Source organism: Botrytis byssoidea, assembly GCF_014898295.1.
Source record: "Botrytis byssoidea strain MUCL 94 chromosome Unknown BBYS_017, whole genome shotgun sequence".
NCBI lineage: Eukaryota > Fungi > Ascomycota > Leotiomycetes > Helotiales > Sclerotiniaceae > Botrytis > Botrytis byssoidea.
Genome location: NW_024065858.1, coordinates 1 through 12,023, shown reverse-complemented (window position 1 = coordinate 12,023; position 12,023 = coordinate 1). Strand labels below are relative to the sequence as shown.

The following is a 12,023-nucleotide window of genomic DNA, read 5'->3' as shown; positions in this document are numbered from 1 at the left end:
ATCAATTGAATATCAAGTCTCTGGCAGTTAGATGACCAATCTGCTTGAAAAACTTGGCTGGCAAACTGAAGTTTACACCTGTTAACAACTCAAACTTGGTAACGAATGCTTCATCCTATCATATCTCATTCTTTCCGCAATAGGATATCAAAGCCTCTCCACCTCTTCTGTCAAAACGCACCATGACGCACAGATGGAGATCTATGTATCCCATCTCTTCTAAGTGGGTAGCATCTATATCCAATACTTGTATAGGCAAGTAATTCGTGTATTCTAATAGGATGCATTTACATTTTAGTTAGAGCCAAGCGAAATAGCTTCAAAAAAATACTACTAACGACCGTCAAGTGCCGAATTAGCTCAAACAAGTGCCAGATTGATAGATCTTGGGAAATATGTACCGATACACCCCCACATTACCTATCATTTAATGAAAAAAATGTCTTCGACTTGTCATTCAACTGCCGATTGTACCTTCGTCATCCTTTTTCACACTAAGCATATCCCATTCCCATAAGTCTTCGACTCCCCCATGAGATGTGTCAAAAGGGTTCCTCGTTCTTTTCATATTTCTGAGGTCTTAGAACGGTTCTCTTTGGATACAATCTGAGGCTGGAAACTCATGATATACTTTATACTTAATTTTTAATATTCAATTGTAATCTATCATCAAATCATCTTTAAGCTTATCCAGACTCCCATCCAAAGCTATCAAAATATACATAAACACAATGGCTCAACCATCCGAATCTCCTCGTCTCTCAGTCCCTCACTTCGACCAGACAGATACATCTCAACAGACCTTTTTCACCACACCGGAGAGCTCAGACTCTATCCAAAATGTCTCCAACCCCCGAGACTCATCTCTCGATCCCAACTCTACTCCCCAAAATCCAACCACATCCACAGAAAACATCCCCCTCTATCTTGCCCCTCCCATTCGATTTTCCTTCCCCCGACAATCCTCTCGCTTCTCCGAAGATCTCTCCTCCTCCTCCACCACCCACCACACCTTAAACCAGCAATCCCGTACCACCTTCCAAACCCTCACTAACACACCCTCTCCCCCCACCAATCAAAACTACTCCTCATCCCCAGAACCCAAAAACGAAACCACCACCCGCACCACCAATTCCGCTCCCCAACCCATCCACTTCCGCTCCATGACCTGGCTCCACTGCGCCTTCATCATGATCGCCGAAACCATCTCCCTCGGCATCCTCGCGCTCCCCTCGGTCCTCGCAACCGTTGGGCTCATCCCCGGTCTCCTCCTCATCATCAGTATGGGCCTCCTAGCCTGGTATTCCGGCTTCCTCATCCATCGTTTCCGCACCGCCTATCCATCCATCATCTCCTGGGCCGATGCATGTTCGATTCTTCTCGCTCCGCTCGGAATGCCCAATGTCGGGAGAGAAATTGCGGGAGCGGCGCAAATCCTGTTTTTGCTGTTTCTCATGGCGAGTCATATCCTCACGTGGATTATTTGTTTGGATACGTTGACTGGGGGGAAGGTGTGTAATATTGTGTGGGGAGTGGTGGGGATGGGTGTTTTTTGGATACTGGATTTGCCGAGGACGTGTAGGGGGATGAGTTGGTCGAGCATTGTTTGTGAGTATTTGAGTTTCTTCTCGTGTTGTCTTGTTTAAAAGTGCCAATTGAGTAGCGAATGGGAAGTTGGAAGAAAAAGAAGGAAAAGGATGAGAAAGGAATTGGAAATGGATTTAGAAAGAAGAATGTGAAAGAAACTAATCAATATGAATAAATAGCATTCGCAAGTATCGGTACTGCTGTCACCATCACCATGATATCCGTCGGCGTGCAAGCACCGGCCGAGAAAACATACTCCCTATGGCCTAAAAAAGATCTTTCTGTTCGCGAAGCCTTTCTAAGTGTAACGAACATTGTATTCGCTTATGGTATGTATACCCATCCACTCCCCATCCACTCCCCGCTATCTCCCCGCTATCTCCCCCCCACACACACCCCAAACCCAACTAACCCCCTCCCAGCCGGCCACATCGCCTTCTTCACCTTCATCTCCGAACTACGCACTCCCTCTGACTTCCCCAAATCTCTCGCGACCCTGCAAATCATCGAAATCGCACTCTACCTCCTCTCCTCGATGCTCATCTACATCTACACCGGCTCCTCCATTTCCTCTCCCGCGCTCCTCTCGGCCGGCCCCCTGCTCTCCAAAATCGCTTTCGGGATCGCCATTCCCACGATTGTGATCGCGGGGGTCATTTTCGGTCACGTAGCATCGAAATACATCTTCCTACGTATATTTACCGGGACGGCGCATGCGGAGACGCGGACGAAACGGGGGTTGATGGCATGGTTAGGAATTACGGGGGGAGTATGGGTGTTGGCTTGGATTATTGGGGAGAGTGTGCCGGGGTTTAATGAGTTGTTGGGTTTGGTGAGTAGTTTGTTTGCGAGCTGGTTTACGTATGGGTTGCCGGGGGTCATGGGGTTGTGGTTACAGTGGGGGAATGGCAATGGGAATGGGAGAGGTGGGAGATGGGGGTGGTGGGGGGGTATGCTGTTTAATGCTTTGTTGGTGGCTGTGGGTGCGGTGCTTTGTGGAATGGGGGTTTGGGCGAGTGGGGTGGGGATTAGGGAGACGAGTCAAAAGGGGGGAGTTGGAGTTGTGGGTGAGGGTGAGGGTGAGTGTTTTTGCTGTGAAAATATGGAGAGGGGTTGTTGGTAGTTTAATGTTTAATTTTTAATTTTTAATCTGATTCAATTTCTGTATATCATCTCACCGAACTCCTCTCTCCCAGCAATGTTTTATGATTCAAGATAACGAATAATCATCAACAAACAGAATTCTGAGCATAATCTCTACTACAGTATTCACACACCACCATGAACCTCCTCCAAACTCAAAACATATAAATGAAATCGAAGTGAGAATTCCAATAGGCATAAAGAATCAGCATACGAATCAACAAACACCGAAATCGATTATTCCGATTGCACAAATCATAAACTCCATCGCTCTCTCTCTCTCTCTCATCTTTCATCAAGCAGAAGAATCAAGAATGATAATTTTCTCCTTCTGGGCTTTTTCAAAACTCAAGAGTAATAGACTTATATAATATCAATGCTCACTTACCTACTTGTTTACTGACTTACTTACTAATACCCCCATAGATCTCACATCTCAAATCAATCACCAGCTAAGAGAAGAGAAAAGAAAACCAGGAAAAAGTGGAATGGGAAAACATAGAAATACAGGCAACTCATTTTATTCTCATTTCATTTCGTATACTGTATTTCTATATGAAATTTCATATCCTGAAAAGCAGTTTAGGATATATGAATTAACAAATAGACAAAACTTTTCACTTCTGATTCCGGCTTCCTACCGGCAGAATCGGAGATAGAGGTAGAAATAGAGGCCGAGGTGGGTTCTCCAGTTTTGTATTTTGATTTTTCTTTGTATTGAGGGAGTTTGATTTGAGGATGTGCGTTGTACTCGAGTAGATATAGATGAACAGAATAGAAGGGAGGTCTAGACGTATACTTGTGTATGCATTTTTATCTCATGATTATATGTCTATGTTTTGACATGGCGTGATATAACAGAACACAACATAAACTTGTAGGAAGACATATCGAAGGATGATATGAAACTTTTTCAACACGGATTCCGAGAGGAAGAGAGGAAGGAAAGAGAGAGGAGGAAGGGATGTAACCCGGCATTATGATACCGAATGTGGGGTTTGATATGCATACATAGGCATTCTCTAATGTAAATTCGGTACATGAATACAGAAGAGCGAGGATTTGATTTTCCGATCTTTCACTATTGGTGATGCAACAAGGATATGAAATTGTAGAAAGACACCTACAGTCGGGGATGATTCTAAGAATTGAAGGGTACTGAATATCACCACGTCGTCAGCGAGCGACATGACAATTGAACCCCGTCGAATCGAGAAATTCCTAAAGTCCTGAACACCATACCGAGTAGCCTTATATTTTCCCCCTAGTGAAGTAAAGTATTGATATTCTACAACACATCCATCCATCCATTCATACCCACATACATGACCCCTCAACGTCGAACTATCGAACACAAAGACGAGTCATGATAAAATAGAAGTCATCATCCCTAAAGAATTTTCCTGTGAAACCACCACCATCACCACCCCTCCTCAGCATCACAATTAACACAACACCAACACCAAACCCAACGTCTGCATCCAAAAATCCTCCGAAAATCCCGCGAAATCATCACTTGATTCAGTTCCTGATTCTAGACCCATTCCCACTGCCCTCGACCTACCTTGAAGGTCTATCGAATCCTACGACAGGCAGACATATTATCTCAGCCTGTTGATATCTCAACACAGGAGGTACCTACATATGCTTATCGTTTCACAGCCTTTGCATGCATAGAAACACAATGAAAAAGAAGGAATGACCGAGTACATCACATATTCCCCTACAGAAAATGCCTCAAAACAGCGCAGAAATAAATGGACAAGGATTGAGAATCCTGACTCTTGGAAATCGTCTCGTGCGACTTCTGATACATGAGTAGTATATTTATCTACTGACTCTCACCTGATGGAAATCGCAAAATTCATGTCCTGCATATACTGCACTGCAATGCAGATTGGAAATTGAGGTAATGTATGGTGATGGATGGATGGATGGATGGATAGATAGACTGGCCGACATATTTTGATAATATTGGATTAGAATTGGAATATTGGATTCCTGAGAGTATTGAAAGGGGGAGCAATCTTTTGATCACGACATGATGCGATACATTATGATAGAATTATTGCATTGTATTGAAATTAAATGGAATGAAATAGAAATATTCAATAAATGCTGTTTGGGGGTTTTGATGGATGAGATTGAGGTTGAGGTTGAGGTTGAGGTCAAGGGAGGTGAATTGATCGATTGATGGATAAATGATTTGCTGAGTAATTGGTAGTGAGTGGAGTGACCTCGGGAGTGAGTGGAGTGAGTGGCAGTACCTATTTTCAAGAGTGGCTGAGCTCTGAGTGGCTGGGTACCTAGCCCTGGAGGTATCCAATTCCAAGGTTGTCATTACCACAATCATTGCCACAGCACAGTCAATTGAGGGATTCGACCTCGATTTAGCCAATCAGAACCGGCCAATGTCTTACTCATCGTATCAGATCTATCATCGGTTTCCTCAGAATCGAGAAGAAGTACCAAGGTATCTATCGTATACAATGGAGTAGAGACAAGAATCGGATGAGAATCCCTCTTACAGATGTATCCTGCATTATTAATCACTGTTCAGCTCCTTCTTCTACTTTTTATCAATGGGTACTCCTATGCCATATTAATTTTTCCCTGCGAAGGAAAAAAAAAGAGAGAAAGAAAAAAAAATCCTTCCATGTTGTGCTCATCCTCTCTTTCCCTCTCTCTCTCATCTGTGCTGTAATACTGCATCACGGCCGTATCTAATGTCTGTGATGGTGATGAACATTAGCGATAGCCCAGTCAAATCATCAATCCATGAAATCTATGGAATCCATGAAATGCAACAGAAACATGACTAATGCAGACAAGGTATTACTTCCGCTCTGTTGCTCCGTTCGTACTACTCACCCCTCTCCCTTCACGCCACTGCAGGTGACAAAAAGATTCCAAGCAGATGGATGCAGTGAGTGAATGATAGATAACCTAGGAGGGCTAGACTAGTCAGTCTACTTAGTCTACTTAGTCTACTTGGTCGTGTAATCGTGTAATCGTGTAGTTTACATCGGTACCTGCTTTTAGGAGTTACCTAGGTAAAGTTAGAAATAAACGCGGAATATCGTCAAGCGTTCCCGGTTACTTGACTTTGCATTTTTCATGCTGATTTATGGTTTACCAGGTAGCTATCGCACGTAGATAGAGAGATAGGGTCATACGTATGCCTGATAGCTGCAGCCGCCGAGAACTTGGGCGCTTGTTTTTCTTTTTCGACTACCTATCCTCGTAGGGTGGACACCTAGATACCTGACAGTGAAGACGGAGAAGAGACCCGGTGGACCCAAAAAGTAGATGGACGAGACCAGAAGAAAAACCCATGGATTCTTTTCCAGCCCAGTCCCCATACACATCAAATACCTCACATGAATGGTCAATCCGCTTACAACCGCATGGTACCTGAATAAGGGTAATAGCAAAGGATGCTAAATCAACCGACCAATCATCATCACATTATGCATTATCGGCAAAAGTATGGCTTTGAAACATGAAACACAGAAATGCAAGATGGGGTTCGGATGATGAAGTTTTGTTTTCCTCTTCAACGAATAGAGTTATGGAAGATAAAATCCTTTCGGGGTGTCCTACGCTCGTGCTGGGGTGAGAAAGTTGATGGAGAGATTGACTCTATGCGAATGAGACGATGGAAGAGGGAAGAGGGGAGGGTTTGGGGGTTACATGTTCCGTACATACCTAGGTAGGTAGATATCTTTGGCTCGGATGATGATCTTTGGAACGGTATTGGCAAATTGGGGTTTGAATCCTTTTGATGCTATTCGTATTTTGGCTTGCATGGTGTATGTATACATACCGTCGCGTATATGATAAAAAACGGTAATACTTACTCGTACAGTATAATTAAGATATTAGCAGTCGACAATTATCTCATCTGTCATGTCTAAAATTCCTGCCTTTAGTTTTCGCAAATCGTCATTTTTCATTACTGCAAAATTAATTAATTGTTTATTCTGCTCTGCTTTGTTTTGCGTCGCTTTGTTTTCCTTGGGAAAAATAAAAATAGTTACATTTCTTCCAAGATTCACGATTCCCTTTTCAGTCGAAGATGGAGATGGAGGGGCAAAGGAATACGATACACACAGACTGGTTTCTATCTCTCTCCAGTGTTGCATGAAGATGAACAAGCAGCTCACGTTTGTGGCTCAGTGAAACCCACAAAAACCTTCACGAGCGGCATTCAGCTGATTGGGGGATCGTGTTTTCCTCCCCCTTTTTGGATTTTAGTCGTCTTTATTTTTTGTCGTTCTTATTGCGAAAACCTGTCGGTATATGATCAATTGTTGAATTAATTGTTAAATTCTAGCCTTGTTTTATAATAATCGCATACAATTCTTCTCTTTTCATCAAAATTAAATACTCTTTCGATGTTGGCATCTCAAACCCATATCCGGAGAATTATCCATCCATACAATCAAATGTCTTGACGCCTCAGAGAAGCTGGCCCGCTTTGGTAGACCATGTACTTTATTTGGTGGAACCTATTCCATATACACACATGCAGCTACTGACCATCAGCAAGGAATGTGATCTGCCTTACTGGGCCTGGTGGGATTACGATAAAAAGCTTCGCAATTCAGGAGATCCACCACATTCCTAATTGGATCCTATCCATGCACAAACTAACGTCCCATGAATCTCGTACCTGAATTGCTCCTAAACTCTTATGGCTTGATGGACCGAGTTCAAGCGGTATGGCATATAAGATGTTGATAACTTCCTGCTCCGGTATGTTTTTGAATCATCGCATCCATCTATCAACCTTTCATTCTCTCAAGGTCCATTTGCTTGACGCAAAATACTCTCGACGAGTCATTCCTTCATTCTTGTTCTTGCCTACAATCATTCATCTTGATTCTTCACATACTACACGTTGATCTTCATCGTTAGATCTATATTCATATTCAAATTTTGAGTCAGTCGTTCAAAGTCGATTTCAATTTCACCAACCAAGTTCAGAAATCAAATTCACAAATCAAATTTCAATATGTTTACCCTTCCTTTATTCTTGGTCGCTGGCGGCCTTTTCACTCTTTCTATGGGAGCTCCCATTGAACAGCGCACTGTAAATTCTTACACTGTTTACTCTGGTGATGGCGCCACGTCAGTTGGATGGCCAACTGAGAGTGATTGGATCTCAAGCTTCGATACTATGTATGCTTGTATAAACCATCCTTTTTATCTCAACCTACTAACAATCCCTCAGGTTCGATAATCAAAACAGTGTTTTGAAAGCTTCATGCACTCAATTCGGTGTAGAAAACAATTCCGATGATGAGATCTCCGATCTTAAATCCGCCATCTCTGAAGTTGCCGAGACTACTGGTATTGATTCTCGATTCATTCTCGCTATCGTCATGCAAGAATCCAATGGATGTGTTCGAGCTCCAACCACCGTCTACTCTATCTCTAACCCAGGACTTATGCAATCTCACGAAGGGTCCGGCTCTTGCAACAGCGGCTCTTCTGTTCAAAACCCTTGTCCAAAGAGCGAAATGGTTCAAATGATTACAGATGGTACGGCTGGTACTTCATCTGGTGATGGACTCGCTCAATGTCTCAAGGAGAGTGCTGCTACCGATGTTTCCAAATATTACAAGGCAGCTAGGATCTACAATTCGGGTTCGATAGACAAATCTGGAAACCTTGGAGATGGAGTAGCAACTCATTGTTATGCTACCGATGTTGCCAATCGTCTTACAGGATGGTTTTCTGGAACTTCTTCGTGTGATAGCGCTACCATTGGTTCATTGACTGGTGGGGCTGCTTCTGCTGGTTCCAGCGCTGTTAGCTCTGTCGTTTCGGTTGCAAGTTCGGTGGTTAGCTCGGTACTCTCTGAAGCTACTTCGATACTGTCTGTTCCTACCTCTGCTTACGCAGTTCCATCATATGTTTCTGTCGGCGGTGTATTTGCTCAAGCAGGTACTTCATCTTCATCTTCTTCCGTCGTCGCATCAGTCACTTCCGCCGTTTCCGTTCCAACAGCCGCTTCATCCTCATCCTCATCTTCGTTTTCATCTTCCTCTACCACTGCAGCCATTACCTCCGCTGTAGTCACCTCCGCAATCCCTATCCCAACAATCGCCTCCTCAAACTCCACCTCCGCACTCACAACCTCGATCCCCACTCCTTCTCTCCCCGCAACCATCACCACCGCAACCGTTTCCCCCACCAGCTCCATTGCAATCACCTACCCCTCCGCATCTTCCTCTTCTTCAAACAACACCACCCACACCCCCGGAACCGAATGTGCCACTCCCGGCACATGGAACTGCATCGATGGAACAACTTTCCAACAATGTTCATCGGGTACTTGGTCGAGCGTTGGCGGATTAGCTGCAGGAACCAAGTGTACGGTGGGTGAGAGCAATACCATCGATATCTTTGCCACGAACTCTGAACGTAGGAGAAATTTGGCAGTTGGAGGTGAAAAGAGAGGGATGAGACATACTCACATGCATGGATTTAAAAGAAATGTTTTGTAGTTTTGGGTGGCTTTTTTACGGGAGCGTTGTTTTACACTTCTTTTGATGATGACGATTAACTTTTGCATCTCGCCTTCGGGCATTTATCTTCTTGAAATTTCCACTTCTTTTTTTTGTTTTCACTTCTTCTTCTTCTTCTTCTTCAACAAACATTTAGGGTTCGGATGGTTTTAGCATGGATGAAAAGGATGATATCACACTACATCACATCACATCACACTACACTACACGATATGATGGGACGAGATGCAATGAAAGCATCGGAACGGAAAAGAAAGATATGGAACCTGGTGTTTCTCTTTCAGGTGCGGTCTGTGGAATGGATGGTGAATGAGATGGAGTATTGTGTATTGTGTATACCTGACAGGGGTGGATTGGAGGATGAGGGATGGATAGAGTAGTATGGATTTTATACTTACTAGCACCTCTGCCAAATCACAATCAAGAATTAAAATCACACTTTGTCGGAAAATAACATGTGTACCTACTTATCAATCCATCTTAAAACAGAACATGATTAACTATATATATACGACGTCCTGTCTCTCTGATATGTTATTGAATCTTACTGGATATAATATGAATTTGAGGGAATTATGAATACTAGATTATAAATGCTAGATCCTGGATACTAACCTTGATACCAGACAACTAGATAACCAAATAACTATCTATAATACAATATAAGAATATGCAAAGAAAGATAAAGACCGCCCGGAGTAGGAAAGATGGAAGATGGGAATTGCAGCTGAAGTTGTGGGATAAGATCAGATTGGTTGGGATGTGTGGGTATATGGTGATTATTTGTTGTAAGGTTGATTTGTGTATTTGTGCTTGTGTTTATGATTCAGGGTTTGGAGATCAAGGGTTAAGAAGTTTTGGTTGATGGGGAGGAATGGGAGTGGTTGGGGGGGGTGATGCGAGTGATGGGGGGTGATGGGGAAGCGGGCAAGCGGGGAAATCGGGAGTATATAGATGGATTCTGGATTCTGGGCTCTGGCTTCTGGCTTCTGAAATTCTAAGTTCTGAGATTTAAGATTTGAAATTGGGAAGTTGGAAGAGAAGAGAGGAGCGAGAACAGAGATTCGAAGAGCGAAGAGTGAAGAGTGAAGAGGTTAAAGAACAAAGAACAAAGTCGAAGAGTATTTATTACCTCAAATAAATAAATCTTTTTGAATGAACATTAACATTGACATGAGTGTAAAAATAAATAAATATATAACCGTATGTGACTTCTCGGGGTGAGAAAACTGGACAGGAAAGGAAGAGTGAATGTGGAATAAAAAATAGGAGAACAGGGGGAGGAGGGGGGTTGGATTTTGTTTGTGGGAATTGGTGTCGGTGTTGTAAGCTTTGTGATGAAGAGGGGAGGATGACGATGATGATGATGATTGACAAAGGCAGAGAGTTTTCGAGTGGGTTGTTGAAGTTGGGAGTGGGCAATTGGGGATTGGGGAAGGTTGAAATTTATTTTGGGGGGGGGGGGGTGGGAGGGGGTCTTGAGGTTTGGTTGGGAGGAAGGGAGGAATATGTGAAGAGCTGAGGGGAGGAGATGAGTTGTGTATAGGTGGTTGAAGTGGTTCGATATCTATCTATGTAATTAGTCTTGCGAAAAAAAAAATCATACCAGATCCTCGAATTACTGGAATATGAATAGGGACTTGGAAATGGAAAGGGGGTTTCGTATCTGATTTCTGATTTCTAAAATATGATTCTGGGAGAGGGTTTTGTTGCGAAAAGTTGAATATGGTGGGTATGAAAGTAGAAATGAGATAAGGTGGGTGGAAAAGCGGAAGGAAAACTTGAAGAGGAAGGATTGTTTGTGTACACACGTGTTTCCATATGTGAGTTTCTGTCCGGATTCGCAAGTAGTTCTTTCCATACATGCTGAACGAGAATGGAAGATCGTAAGAGGCCAGATACTGCGAGGTTTGAGGAATGCCTTGGCCTAGTGGCCATATCCTGGAGATCTGATGAGCGGTTCTCGGCATAGTTACCTACTCAGTAAATCCCATTTAACCAGTATTTGGAACCTCTGCTCCGGAATGTTGTCTTGCTGGCATCCGTAGTTGAAGAACGCGGATGAATGGATGTTTCTAGGCAATTCTTAAGTTTCTAGGGAAAATTTAGGGCTCGAGTGGTATGTAACGTGCTTGAACAGATAAGCTATTTTCTGTTGATGATCTTATACTAGAGAGCTAATTAGCGGCTCTTGAAACACCCACCCACCCGATAAATTCCATCCAACCACAATACGGGGAAAAGCTCGGGAAAACTGTATTCGTGGCATCTGGAGTTAACGGATATAGACCTATCAGATACCCAAGATCTGAACGATCCCCGAGCCAGGAAAAGAGATCGATTTGAAAAGTTTAAATTATGTATACGTATCACTTGGCATTGATAAACTCCCAATGTCTGGGACTAGATGTTTTGTTGTCGGGATCTGAATCTAGATGGCGTTTTGAGTCTGTAGTCTATCTAGTTTATCATATTCGATTTCAGGTTCTTTGTTTCTGGTTGACAAGTTCACTATTCACACTAACGTAATGGGATTTGAGTATCTCACAAGATGTTTTTTCTTGCCGCAAGATCCGGGATCTACAGAGTCTCTACAAAATTTGTTAGATCGATGAAGAAATTTTCAATCCTTACGAATTTCCCTGCTCAATAGGAAATTCTTTCCGACATAGACATCAATTTGCATTTCAAATTTAGACATACATCTCAACATCTCAGACCCTTCACATCAAATTACTAATTTCTCGAAACGAGCTT

At 43.0% G+C, this 12,023-nt stretch overlaps 2 protein-coding genes across 2 annotated transcripts; both read left to right on the top strand.

Moving 5' to 3' along the window:
- Positions 1-731: 731 nt before the first annotated feature.
- EAE97_008080 (uncharacterized protein) lies at positions 732-2,710 on the top strand (the record flags this gene model as incomplete). The annotated part of the gene is made up of 3 exons (XM_038878594.1): positions 732-1,608; positions 1,767-1,916; positions 2,010-2,710. The coding sequence occupies 3 exons, from the start codon at positions 732-734 to the stop codon at positions 2,708-2,710; spliced, it is 1,728 nt and encodes a 575-aa protein (XP_038730274.1).
- A 5,037-nt stretch (positions 2,711-7,747) lies between these two features.
- Positions 7,748-9,245, top strand: EAE97_008079 (uncharacterized protein; the record flags this gene model as incomplete). Its single annotated transcript, XM_038878593.1, has 2 exons — positions 7,748-7,914; positions 7,967-9,245. The coding sequence occupies 2 exons, from the start codon at positions 7,748-7,750 to the stop codon at positions 9,243-9,245; spliced, it is 1,446 nt and encodes a 481-aa protein (XP_038730273.1).
- Between the last annotated feature and the right edge of the window lie 2,778 nt (positions 9,246-12,023).